The following is a 13,201-nucleotide window of genomic DNA, read 5'->3' on the forward strand; positions in this document are numbered from 1 at the left end:
AGTGGGAGGAGGAGAAGGATCAGGTACACTGACTCCCCAGCAGGAAGGGAGGCTGAGTGTGGCATTCCTGGTCTAACTACAGAACTGTGGAAGGGTCTTAATTACATGGTCTTGCAAAATGTTTGGTTTCTGTCTAATGGGAAATTGCGGTGCTTGTGTGTTTGTTTGACTGGGGTGAAGCAGGGGGTGAAGCAGCCAGGGGGACCAGAGTGACCTGAGAGACACAGGATGAAATAGAATAAAAATCTGTGATGAATCCAGGGAAAGCCACACAGAGTGTTACAGAGTACACAACAGCAAGGCAAAAAGACAAGAGGGAACCAGGTGCTCTGCAGGTTGTGGAAGATAAAATGCTCGGGATCTGGAGCGTCAGTTCAGGCCCCTCTCACTCCTCAGCAGGGACACCATTAGTGGCAGGCAGGTGAGGGTGCATTTGTTTTAGTCCTGCCTAAAGCAGGTGCCTGCTTGCCCCCCCAGCACTGTGAATTCCGGATGCGAGGGCATTACCACTGTCTGCGTCCTGGCTGCTACTTCGTGACAAACATCACCACCAAGCTGCCCTGGCACGTGAAGAAACATGAGAAGGCAGAGAGGAGGGCAGCCAACGGCTTCAAGTATTTTACCAAGAGGGAAGAATGTGGCAGATTGGGTGAGTTTTGTTCTCTTTCTCATGTGGGCTGTGCCATGCCCAGGCCAAGAATGCCAGGAGTTAGGACCTGCAGGTTTTGCTTAAGAGGTATTTGGTCATTAAATCACTAAACAAGACAGGCAACAAAACACAAAGCAGTTCCTGATGTGCATCATGTTTTCCCAAATAGACTCAAAGTAAATGGATAGAAACTGTGATGGAGAGAATTGTACATATGTATTTGTCTGGACATACAGCTTCCCCTTTGTTTTTCCTTTTTATCTAATTGTCAAAGCTTTTTTTTTTTTTTTTTGGTGTTTGTTGGTTGGGAAGCTTAAGGGTGCTCTTAGGAGGATTTTTTTTTTTTTTTTACCTATTGCCAGTGCAGCATTTTGGAAGTCAAAGGGCAAATAACCAGAGAGAGAGAGATGGAGAAGAGCATGCAATAAACTACTCCCTTCTCCTCCAAACCAGTTCTCCAGAGCCCCTGTGATCGTGCTCCCAGGGAATACAGCCTCAGACTGGGGCTGGCCCACTTGCCAGGACTGTCAGCAGCACTGCAGCAGTTACTAAATCCAAGTGCCTCCAGTGCAAAGCTGGGAAAACAAACACACAACAACAGAAAGTAGAATGAGTTCCTGGGAAGGGACCTAGAGCTGAAATCCAGGGCTCTGAATGGGGGGAGTCCCTAAAGAGAGCTCCAGCAGAGCTCTGCCCTGAACTTCCTGGGGTTCTCGTTGTGGTTTGGCTTAACAGTGTCACAGACCCAAGAGTTCCCTGTCACTCCTGGTTGGAACAAAGGCTGGAACTAAACAAGGTTCAGAATAATGTTTCTGGGTGCTGTTCCCCCCCATTGCAGGGAAACAGCCACAGTAACCAGAACCAAACTTCTCAGCTTTGAATACATCAAAAAATTTGTTCCCGAATGGCAGCTTGTTTGTGGTAACCAGGGTAATGAGTGTCAACACCCTGTGGCCAGTACCTGCCTGGGTCTCACTGACACATGGCAGCAGATTCAGCAGTTGTGTTATTTGCTCACCTTTGGGTGTTTCAGGTGATAGCAGGGGCCAGACAAAGCAGGACAGTGATAGATGACACCCAGCCCACACGGTGCCCTGGCAACAGGCGAGCCTTCACCTGCCCTGTGCTGATAGTGTTTCATCCCACAGCACTGTTTGTTCCCAGTCCCAGAGCACAGGGATCAGAGGGATGGGGAGGGCAGGAGAGGTGGGGCTGTGGGCAGAGCGATACCTAAACAAACACACTCTTGGCATGGACATAAAACACTGTCTGAGAGCTCCACATGGGCTGGGTGATCCAGGAGCTGCTTGGCAGCGTGGCAGCTCCAGGCTGTGCCTGTGTCAGCAGTGTTTGTGCTGGGGAGGGATGGGGTCCCTGCATCCAGCAGCTTGTACAGGTGCCCATAGGCTGGGCCTGCTGTGCAGTAAACACACATTTAGCCAGCACCCTGCATTTGCCTGCACAGATAGAGGCAGTGTGATGGGGTGGTGTGGGGGTGTGTGGTTATACCAACATGAATCCATCCCTGTGTCTCCCTACGTCTCTGCTTTTTATGTTGTGTGTGTAGAGGTATATTCAGAAAATGTGTGTGTATGGGTGTAAGCAGAAATCACTGCCCTGCTTTAAGGGCTTTGAATGTTTCTGAACAAACACACATGATAGGGTGTTGGGTTTTTTTAATATATGTTTCTGTGTGTATAAATATATATGTGTATGATTGGAGAGAGAGATGAAAAAATACGTGTTCAAGTAAAGGTGGATGGGCGTAAAAGTGAGTAAAAGTGAGCCTGGCTGTACCTCTGTGTATCTGAGGGTATGGCCAAGGGAGGGGGAGAACAGCAGAACTTGATTATTGGTACAGCTGTGTTTGAACTATACCAAGCCATTATTTATCAGCTATAGGAAGTGGCTGTTTGGGATTGTTAATGCCACACACCCCTGGCACACATGACTGTAGCCACGAGGAGCAGAACGTGTGAAGTGCTCTATGCCAGAACCCAGTGAACTGCTTGTTGTTCAGTAGCTGCCCCTATTATACAACAAATTTGGAGTGGCAATGAACACTTCCTGGCTCATTCCTATCTGACCAGAGAGCACACACTGTCCAGAGCTAGAGCTGATAGGAGACTGCTTTTCCGAGAGCACAGTTCAAGGAAAAAAAGAGAAAAAGAACTTTTTATTTCTAATCTAATTATGAGCGTGTATTTTTGACTGTAACTTCTGTGATACAGCTAAATGTCTTGGTTTTGTTCTCTTTGTAAAAGAAAAGGCACTAGCTAAGACTGGAGAGCATTAGGCACGACTAGATGTAATGGTAATGTTCCTTTCTTTATAATGAAACAATGAGGGATGGGACTCGGCTCAGGCTCACTTCTTAAATCAGCATACACTGTAATCCTCTCTTGCAGTAGCTCAGCAGGCAATAGACTGTGGGTTTGTTTTTTTACCTTCAAGACTGTTCCTGAAGAGGCCACGGCCATTGATAATGTTCAATCCCCCAGAAACCCACGTGGCAGCAGCTTTGTCCTGTCCGACCACCTTCCCCCCAGCCCTGCTCCCTCCCCGTACCTTCATGCACTACATACAACGGGTTTTGTGTCTGCAGGTTGCAAATACAACCAGGTGAACAGTCACTTCCACTGCATCCGAGAGGGCTGCCAGTTCTCCTTCCTGCTCAAGCACCAAATGACATCCCACGCCAGAAAGCACATGAGGAGAATGCTGGGGAAGAACTTCGATCGTGTTCCCACTCAGGTAACTCCTGTTATTGGAGCTGTGGATCCACAGGCAGCGTTGGCCCCTTTGGCTGCAAAGCTGCTGCAGGGCCAGGACACTTGGACCCAGACTCTTAAGGATGTGTGTCTGCACTGGGGGATCCTACTGGGATATGGGAGAACACCCAGAGTGGCTTTACCTCACTGGACTTACACGATATGAGGAAAGATGATGAAGCACAGACAGCAAGGCATTGCTTAGTGTAAACAGCTTCTCCTTGTGAATTATGGGGAAAAAAATTGAGAAGGATAACACTAAAATAATCATATTTACAGCTTGCACTCTCTCCCAGCTCTCTCAGTATACACAATTGGCTTATTAAAATTAAAGTGCTTAGGATGTGGAAGAATTGAACGTGCTGGTTAAAGCAAACATTTCCTGTTGCACATAAAGAATCATTTGCTGCTTCCACCTAAGATGGGAGAAATACCAGGCTTGAAATTTCTCTTCCCTTATTGATGTGGAGTTAGCTGGGGCACTCCTGTCCTCTCTCAGGAAGTAGCAGTGATGCAGTTGCTGCTTTTCTAACATGTAACTGAGAGCAACTAGCAGAGTAGATTTATCTGTTCTCTGAATAAATGGAAGAGCCTCAGAACTGAGCTGCTGCTCCAAGGGACAGCATTCCTGCCACCTCCTGCTCGTTCTTGCTCCTCAGTTGCTTTAGCTTCCATTGACTTGGGAGATGAAACAAGCTGGCTTTATTTAAATGCCTGTGGCTGATCTGACCATAAGAACATCATCTGGTATATGGAAAACAAAAAGGACCATCTGTAGAAGCAAGATGGAAACCCTCTTTCATTCCACAACATGGGAATGAGAGGTCCCTGTTAGTTATTAACTACTGTCAGTAAGTGAACTGTTCAAGCCTAGTGCTGTTGGATTTAATGAGTTCACAGATGCCAAGGAACTGGTGTTGCTGTTGTGGCAGCTTTGGGTCTTTACACAGAAAGCTTAGGTACAAGAATCAAACTCAGGGTTTAACAAATAGATTTGTGTTCACTACTCTTGTAGCACATGCTGAGTTCAGACCTGAGAATTTTAGTGCATGCTGGGCAGAGAATGCTGGGTTTGACCTCCATCTCCTTTCACTGGCAGTCCTGTGTCAGTGAGAAGCAGCAGTGGTGGCCTGAGCAGTCCTGGGAGCACACAGCACTCATCCTGGTCTGGGCTCAGCCCATGGAGCAGTCCAGCAAACGAGCAAACAAGGATCAAACCACAGCCTGGGGCTCGTGGCAGAGCTGACCAGACTGCTGGGCTGCCACAGTTTTTCCCATGCCATGGTACTCTGTAGGCAGTTGGTGCAGTGTTGGGATATACTCTGGGTACCAACCCATGACTGTCCAGACAAGGCCAGGCCGCTGTGAGCACAGCACACACGTGTGTCCCCCGTGCCTCAGCACTGACAGTCATGTTTCCAGGGTCTGACTGCAGCAGGACCTACACAGTGAGGCAGCAATGCCAAGATTAACACCTCCTGTTTGTGAACGCCTCAGAATCCACACACCAGGAGGTGGTGCCAAGATTAACACTCCCAGCCTCTGAGTGCATCACAATTCACATACCAGGGTGCCCGTGCCAAGTTTAATGCTCTGAGCTCCCTGGGCAGGAAGATTCACTCTCCCAGTGCCATGGGTTCCACTCACAAGCATGTTCCAGCCATCCCTCATGAACTGGAGAGAGATAAACGTGCAGACAGATGGTTTTGGTCTTGGCATCTCGCTTTTGGTGTGAAAGTCCCTGTCCTGTTTTCTTGCTGCAGGTTATTGGCCACACTCCAAGAAATGAGAATCTCCCCCAGGTTGGCAGCATGGCACCCAGCCCAGCCTCATCAGGAACCCCAGCTTCCTTCCAGGGACCCCCCAGCATGATGGACACAGAAACAGATGAGTACATGGATTACACTGGCTGTAGCCCTGGGGGGATCTCCTCGGAATCTTCCAACATGGACCGCAGCTGCTCCAGCACTCCAGTGGGCAATGAAAGTACATCAGCAGGTACATCAGGAGTACATCAGGAGAAGGGCAGGGGTGTGAAATGGGTCATCAGTTGCCTGCTCTCTTGGGAGATAAACTCATGAAGAGAGGCCAAGGGATAGCTGCACCTTAAAATATGAACTGTACCAACTTCACAGTAGTGCCTCACACTAACCCAGCTCTCTCCAGCACTTGAGAGAAAGGTCCATCAAGATGTGCACCTCAAGCATCCAGGAACTAACAGCATATCTTTTTTGTCCCCATGAAGAGAGGTTTTTATCCTGGGTCTTGGAGTTGAGTCTATTTTAATAGTTGATTTAAAAAAAAAAAAAGCTGTGGGCCTGTTCTGTACTTGGCATTTCCCTTGGTACCTTTTTGTATTTCCTTGAGCAGCATCTGAAGTCAGGCACTTTCCTGTACTGGTGAGATACAGAAGGACTGTACAACAGCAAATATTATCTACACAGGGGATAAAACCTACCACATCTTCAGGAAGCCACATATAAAAGCAGCTCAGAGAGCTCCCTTCCTCACACAGAAACTCTTGTTCCACTTTGTGCAGTGTTGCACAGAGGAGACCCCCATCACCCCCTCTTTTGGGAATTAAGTTCCTGCCCTTGTGTCCCATTTGCCAGGGTAACATGCAGCCATCTCACACTGCCCTGTGTTACAGGGTCAGCTTGTCAGGATTCAGGTGCCAGTTTGGAGTTCTGTTATCATCTCACAGTTTAAGGAATCTCTTAGCTGTCCTTCCCAGGTTAAGTGTGATACTCTGCATAGGCTGCCTCAGTTTGCTTTAATTTTCCTACTTTTCTTTCCCACACCAGATGAAGGCCATCCCATGGCCCAGCCAGCCTCATGTCACTGCTGGGTCCCCACAGTGGTTGCCCCATGACATTGTGGCTCCTCCAGAGGGTTCTGTGGGCAGTGGTTCCTGGCACTCTCTCCTGTGTCAGTGGTGGCCCAAGTCACATTTCCTAGGAAATGCTCTCCAGGCAGGAGCAGCTCCACCCCCCAGATGTCAGAGAGAGCACCCTTACAGCTGGTAGTTGGAACAGGCAGGCACCACATAGGTGAACAAGGACCAGTCAATCAGGAATTCCTGCCTGAAACCCTGTGGCTCTTCCCCCATGCCATAAAGCCACTCTACTTCCTGCAGAGACAACCCTTCTCTTCCTGGTGCTGTCAGTTCCTCACCTTCTGTTCCTTCTCCATTACAGTTCTGTTTCATACATTTGTGAATGTATTTTCCATTTTCATCATATTGCTTCTGCTCTTGGGTTCTCATTTCAGTTCTTTTGTTTTTTGTTTTGTTTTGGTTTTTGTTTTGTTGTGTTTTTTCTTTTTTTTTCCTTTTTTTTTGTTCTTTTTTTTTTCTGCCTTTTTTTTTTCTCTCTCCACATTCTCCAGGCTGCCTGGTTCCTTCTACTGCTACTGCTGCTGCCGACGATGCCCACACTGCACCACAACCTCCACCACCATCTCTGCCTCCATCTTTCTCACAAGCCCTGCTTAGGTCTCCCCTCCCCACCCTGCCCTATCTCTTCTCTCCATCTTGTCTCTCGTACTCCCTGCTCAGTGCCACTCTGGGAGCCAGCAGAGGCATTGTCATGCCTGCCGCCAGCACCGCTGGGTTCTCGCCCATCATTGCCACTCCAACTCCAGTAAAAAGTGACGTTCCCTTAGTGCAGGATGCAGCAGGTAACACTTCTTTGCTTTCTCTCCGTGTCCTGTGCCCACCTCCTTCCCCACTCACCCTGCCCACGTTTTTTTCTCTGCACCTTTGGGTCAGTAGAGCAGCCGAGGTCGCTCTGTGCCTTATCTAACGTTACCCAGGGGCCTGCCCGTGCCTGCTCCTTCTCCCTGCTCACACAGTAACCACAGCTAAAGGAACCAAAACCACAGCAAATCATTCACAGACACTCAGGTACCTGAGAGCAATTCCCACCAATTGCTAACTATGAGAAAAACCTAACAAAATCCACAGCTAAAATGCACTTTCAGCCTCTTGATAACATCAAGGAGGCCCAGAGCAAACTTTGGCTCATGTGGCATTAATGGGACTTGGGATTCTTGCTTAGATCTTCCAGGCCACCCAGCCCAGTGCCTGTCATAGTCTGCTGCATGTGTATCTTGGCAGGTCCATGTCTGAGGAGGTACCAGGTCCTGTGTTTCTGTTGATCTTGGGAGCTTCATATGTAGCCACAGCTCAGGGCCTTCCCCATGAAGTCCAGGCGGTGTCACACCATGACATCATCAGGCAGCTCGGGCTGTTTCTCACACTCACTGTTATTTATATCTGCTCTAACCAGCTGCAGAAAACACAGAGAGATTTTTTAGTTTTAAGCTGCCATGTTTCCCATGTGTGACTAAGATCAGAGATGTCTCAGGCTGGGGATTCTCATTCCAGCTGGGATTGGTTTTTAGGGTGTGTCTCAGTTTTGGCTTCTTCTCCCAACTCCCAGCTCTTTTCTAGTTAATTAAGGGCATATGCTTAAAGTTCACACTTAAGAGGCTTCTGGCAGCCTACAAATGTCCCAGTCATTCTTCCTGCCAGTTTTAGTAATGTGTAAATCCGAGGTCAGTGGTTGGGACTGTGGCTGGAGGACCAACTCCCCTTGGAAGTTCACGGGTTTTTCTCATGGGACTTGGCAGGAGAAGGATCCTTGCCCTGTCCAGAGGAGTGTGTGCCAATTAACAAAATTCACAAGAAACTATATTTTTGCTTCTTTTTTAACTATCTGCATGCAACCTGAAACATCTTAACCTTGTGCTGTGCTTCCTCTAATCAAAGACTTTTAAGTTTCTTGTTTTTACCTATGTATAGTTTGGTAGTTGGAGAGACAAGCTCATGGCAAACGTTTACCACTGAGATTTGCTGGGGATCACATCCATTGAGGCTTGTAATGTTCCATGGGGTGCAGGGACTGAAGGTTGGCTGGTGGCAAAGGAGGAGAGTGCCCCAAGGTGTCATCTCTCTCCATCATGCCCTTACTCCGAAACTTTGCCTGTATGAGGAAACAGAATTGCTTTTTAACTAAAGTTTTAAACACATCTGTTTAACTGTTGTAAAAGCTGGGTAGATACATTGAGTTTTAAACAGGTACAATTTAAATTCTACTTATTTCTCATCCAGAGTCTTTCCCCAAAGATGACGTGTCCCATATTCCCATCTGAAGACAGTATGACCATTCACGCTAATTAATGCTAAAGGACTTGATGGTTTGGCTATAATTTTCTAAAAACAAGGAGTTTCTCTGGACACCAGCAACTTGCCCAGGCACAAATGCACTCACACGAGTTGGCTGGGAGTGGAGAGCTGGATTTTACAGTACCAGATGTTCAGGGGGGAGCAGGGAGTAAATTGGTCCCAGATTCTGCAGTGAAGGGCCTGCCAATCCCCAGCCTGCAGTGACACGGAGTTATCCCCAGCGTGCACTTTGCACCAGCTCCCTTCACTCCGAGGGCTCGCCCTGGGAGCCCCAGGCTGGTGTCCTGACCTGCAGCCTGAGCACAAGTGCCATGAACAAATGGGTGTGGAGAAACCTTCTGTTCTTTGCTGATCCTGCAGCCTCTCTAGCCTGGCCATGTGGGAGAGGAGGTTCCTGCTCCACTCCAGTGACTCGTGTCCTACAGTGCCAGGGTAACTCCAGGAGTTCCCTCCCCTTCTCTTGAAGGGTTGTCACTGAAGGGCCAGCAGGGCAGCACTAGTATGGAATACTATTCCTGGAATACCTGTGCATCAGCCAGAAAGGGAATTACACCAGTCAAACAGATGACTGCTCCTTCAGTCTCCCAGACAAGGATTCAAGCTGCTCTGGGTTCTCGGCCCCAGGCACTGAGTGTCACAAATGGTGTCTCTTTTCAAGAGGATGGCAGTTTCAGCAGGAAGAGAGGCAAAAAAAAAAAGAAGTATGTTTTAGTTGCAAGCTATAATTTCCAATTACACTCACGGGTCTGCACCTGGTGAGAAATTCTTGCCTCCAACCTTGTCTGCGCTGCATGTTGATACTGGAGATTGTGGTTTGATTCTGGAACTAGCAAGCAGAGAAGGAAAAAAAGTTAATAGATATAATGAGGTCGAGTCCTTGATGTCACTGTGTTCCTGGGGGACGGGAGCACTGGCCAGATGCACTGGCCCTGTGAATGAAAGGGAAGACAGATGAGGGCTCTTTATTTACTGGGGGCATCATGTGATTTTTGAGACCCAGGGGAAAGCTGCAGAACTGGTATTTTCTCTCAGAGTCCACTGGCTAGTGATGATGAGAATTAGCCCCATTGAACATCTGTCCATCTGTCTTTCTAAGTGCACTCACTGTAATATGTAGGCTCATTACAGTGAGGGATGGTGCAGTCTCCTGGCCAAAGTCCATCCTGTTTCTATAAATTCCCCCCCGTGCAGTTTTAATCAGGCATGGGATCTTCTTCACTTCCTGCCTGTCCTTGGCAATGGTAGTGGATTTCAAGAGCCTGGATAGGTGGAACAGTGCACACATCCTGACTTTTAGCACCCTGAAACTCCTTCACCACTCCAGTGGTGAAGAACTGCAGTAACACACCTTAGTCCTTGGACTGGAACAAGCCAGCTCCTCCCTATTCAAGTCTCATTTGAGGAAAACAGGACTAGAGATTAATTAAGCAGCAGGAGAAACTGTGAGAGTATCGAATAGAGAAGCAACAGTTAGCATTTGGACAAGATCAGCTTCAGCAGCTGAGGCAAGGCAGGATATGCTGAAAATTGAGGAAGTGATGTCCAGCAGGCGTCAACCAGTGCTGGATCCCGGAGCTCAGGCTCACTCAGAGCTTGAGGGATGAGCTTGCCAGGATGGCTGGGAGATGCAGAGACCTGGCTGTCAGCAACACCGCTCTCGCTTTCTCTCCCCAGGGAACACCATCACTATGCCAACTGCCTCGGGGGCCAAAAAGCGCTTCTGGATCATCGAGGACATGTCCCCGTTCGGGAAGCGCCGCAAGACCGCGTCCTCCCGCAAGATGCTGGATGAGGGGATGATGCTGGAGGGATTCCGGCGCTACGACCTCTACGAGGACTGCAAGGACTCCAGCTGCCAGTTCTCCCTCAAGGTGACCCACTACCACTGCACGCGGGAGAACTGCGGCTACAAGTTCTGCGGCCGCACCCACATGTACAAGCACGCGCAGCACCACGACCGCGTCGACAACCTGGTGTTGGATGATTTCAAACGCTTCAAGTCTTCGCTGAGTTGTAACTTCCCAGACTGTCAGTTCTCTGGCAATAGCACACACTTCCACTGTCTGCGCTGCGGCTTCCGCTGCACTGACAGCACCAAGGTGACAGCCCACCGCAAGCACCACGGCAAGCAGGACGTCATCAGCGCCGCGGGCTTCTGCCAGTTCAGCTCCAGCGTGGACTGCGAGGTGCCCGACTGCAAGTACAAACTCAAGTGCTCCCACTTCCACTGCACCTACCCTGGCTGCAAACACACGGTGGTGGGTATGTCACAGATGGACTCGCACAAGCGCAAGCACGAGAAGCAGGAGCGAGGGGAGCTGCCTGCCATCTCCCCTGGCCCCGAGGGCCTCGCCCACTCCACCCTCGAGTATGACATCCAGAACTCTTCCATCAACCTGGACAGCTCCCTCAACCTCAGCACTGACAACAACAACTCCCTCTTCTTCCTGCAGAATGCGGCCGGTGTGGGCCTCAACGACTCCCTGGACCTCAGCAAGAAACAGGCAGAGGCCACCGAGGGCCCGTCCCCGAGCAGAGCTGGGACCGCGGCCCAGGAGAGGGGCCCGGGGGCATCGGGCTCTGGTGATGTGGAGGACGAGGATGACTCTTCCCAAGAGGATGAAGAGGATGATGAGGAGGAGATGAATGAAGAAGAGGAGGATGATGAAGAGGAGGATGATGATGATGACGACGAGGAGGATGATGAAGAGGAAGACCTGAACACGGATTCTGAAGAATCGCTGCCTGACCCTGAAGGCCTGGCCACTAAAGAAGATGGAGAACCAGAGGAGGCTGCTTCTTCCACAGACCATGGTGATGCTTCCAGGCCACAGGGCGAGCCAGCCCTCACTCCAGCCCCAGCTCCTGCTCCTGCTCCTGCTCCAGCTCCAGCTCCAGCTGCTGCCCCAGCCTCCACCGCTGCTCCAGCAGCTTCTCCTTAATCCAAGAGACAACGACAGCAGTGGTTTGGTTTTGCTCTTACACAGAATTACTAAGAGGACCCTATGTGAGGCGAGAACAAAGATTGGGATGGCAAATGAAAAACAAACTCTGTGCCACACACACGAGAGAGAGGAAGGAAGGAAACCCCTGCTCCTCCCCAGGCCCCATAAGAGATCGGTTTGCAGCAGGACTGGTGCTGCCTCATCCATTCTACAGATCCCGGAACAGGGGGCAGGATGCAGCAAAAAATACCCTTTATATGGACATGAACCTTGAGGGTACCTGCTGCTCTTCCCTGCTCCCTGCATGGTGCGTGGGGCCTGTGCCCATCTGGGGACCCTTTGTTATGGGTGGGGCTCTATCCCCCCAATTTTCTTTCTGGGTTTTATTTTTCCATGTTTTCAGTTGTACGATAATAATAATAATCTCCACTTCTTGGAGGGGGGTGGGTGGGAACAACAGGTAATGAATTTTAGAGATATATATTTGTGTGTGTGTCTCTCTATATATAATGTACGCACACACACACATATATAAAATTCAAGGAATTGGTGTCACAGAGACAAGTAGCTCAGCTTTTGCCGGTGGGAAGGAGGGGTGAGGGGTGTGCTCTCTCTCCACCCCTCCCCCTTCTTTCTCCAGCATTAAATGAATGGCATCAGACAGCCAGGGTGGGAGTGGGTATTTATTGTCACATAAATGAGGACGCATTAATGAACGAGCAGGGGTGGGAACGGGACACTCCTCTGTTCTTCCAGATCCTTTTTACTGTTAATGATAATAATTTTGAATGCTATTTATATTGTAAAACTTTCTCAGTCTACACTTTCTCTGTAGGACACCTCTCCTCATCCCTGCTGCTCTGCCTGTAGGGATTTAGCTGAAGTAACCTGGGAAGAACACAGCGGGCAGTCACAGGGTCTGTCACACTGGAGGACTGGGGTTAATCCGCCATCCAGTTCCATCTCATCCCAACCCCCAGGTGCTTCCTCTCTGCTGAGGGTGAGGCGTTTTTGTGGTGCTTCAGTATCCCCATCTCAGGAGGTTGTGAGCTGCCCTGTCCCACAGGGAGCACCGTGCTCAGAGGAGCGTCCGGGCTCTGCCCCGAGCGCTGGCACCAGGACAGGAATGTCCCGTGCCCAGCCCTGTCCCCAGCCTGGCACCAGGACAGGACAGACACGGAGCCCTGGTGACTCTGGGAGAGGCCAAGGCAGCGCTGCCGAGGCAGGAGGAGGCAGGACAGGCCCGGGATCCTGCTCGGCCCTGGGGCAGGAGGGGACACGCCTGTCCCGCAGCCCCCGGAGCCGCTGCAGCCCCCAGGGCAGCGCTGGGGAGGAGCCGAGCAGGGCCGGGGCCACGCGGAGAACTCGGACGGGAGGGCCGGGGGCTCGGGCACTGCGTGAGCAAAGGCACCTCCACTGTTGGACCTGCCACCTCCAGCAGCTCGGGCTTGTCCCTGCTCCAAGCTCTTCCCTGCTCTCCTTTCCTAGCCTGGTCTGGGAACACACACTACAGGACACTGTCCCAGACTCCAGCAGGTGAGCCAGTGGCTGTTTGACCCCAAATCCTTGCCTGAGCCTGAGAGGGCTTGTCCACACACCAGGGCTCCAGAAGGACTAGTATGGATTAATTCTGATAATAGTTATTTCG

The 13,201-nt window shown here is 50.1% G+C and overlaps 1 protein-coding gene across 5 annotated transcripts in view; it reads left to right on the top strand.

Annotated features, from left to right (window-relative positions):
* The window catches only part of CASZ1 (castor zinc finger 1), a 159,461-nt gene extending 146,662 nt beyond the window's left edge, over positions 1-12,799 (top strand). For 4 of the 5 annotated variants that reach the window (XM_018079448.3, XM_018079451.3, XM_018079449.3 and 1 more), the window contains 5 exons: positions 478-649; positions 3,255-3,403; positions 5,184-5,418; positions 6,808-7,098; positions 10,283-12,799. In XM_018079448.3, coding sequence (XP_017934937.1) covers positions 478-649; positions 3,255-3,403; positions 5,184-5,418; positions 6,808-7,098; positions 10,283-11,550 — 2,115 coding nt within the window. In that variant the 3' untranslated portion in view covers positions 11,551-12,799. The remainder of the gene's footprint in view (positions 1-477; positions 650-3,254; positions 3,404-5,183; positions 5,419-6,807; positions 7,099-10,282) is intronic. The other variant, XM_018079453.3, reaches the window with a different exon arrangement.
* The last annotated feature ends 402 nt before the right edge of the window (positions 12,800-13,201 follow it).

The sequence above is a fragment of the Manacus vitellinus genome, unplaced genomic scaffold (genome assembly GCF_001715985.3).
Source record: "Manacus vitellinus isolate BGI_N305 unplaced genomic scaffold, ASM171598v3 scaffold_46_pilon, whole genome shotgun sequence".
NCBI classification, from domain to species: domain Eukaryota; kingdom Metazoa; phylum Chordata; class Aves; order Passeriformes; family Pipridae; genus Manacus; species Manacus vitellinus.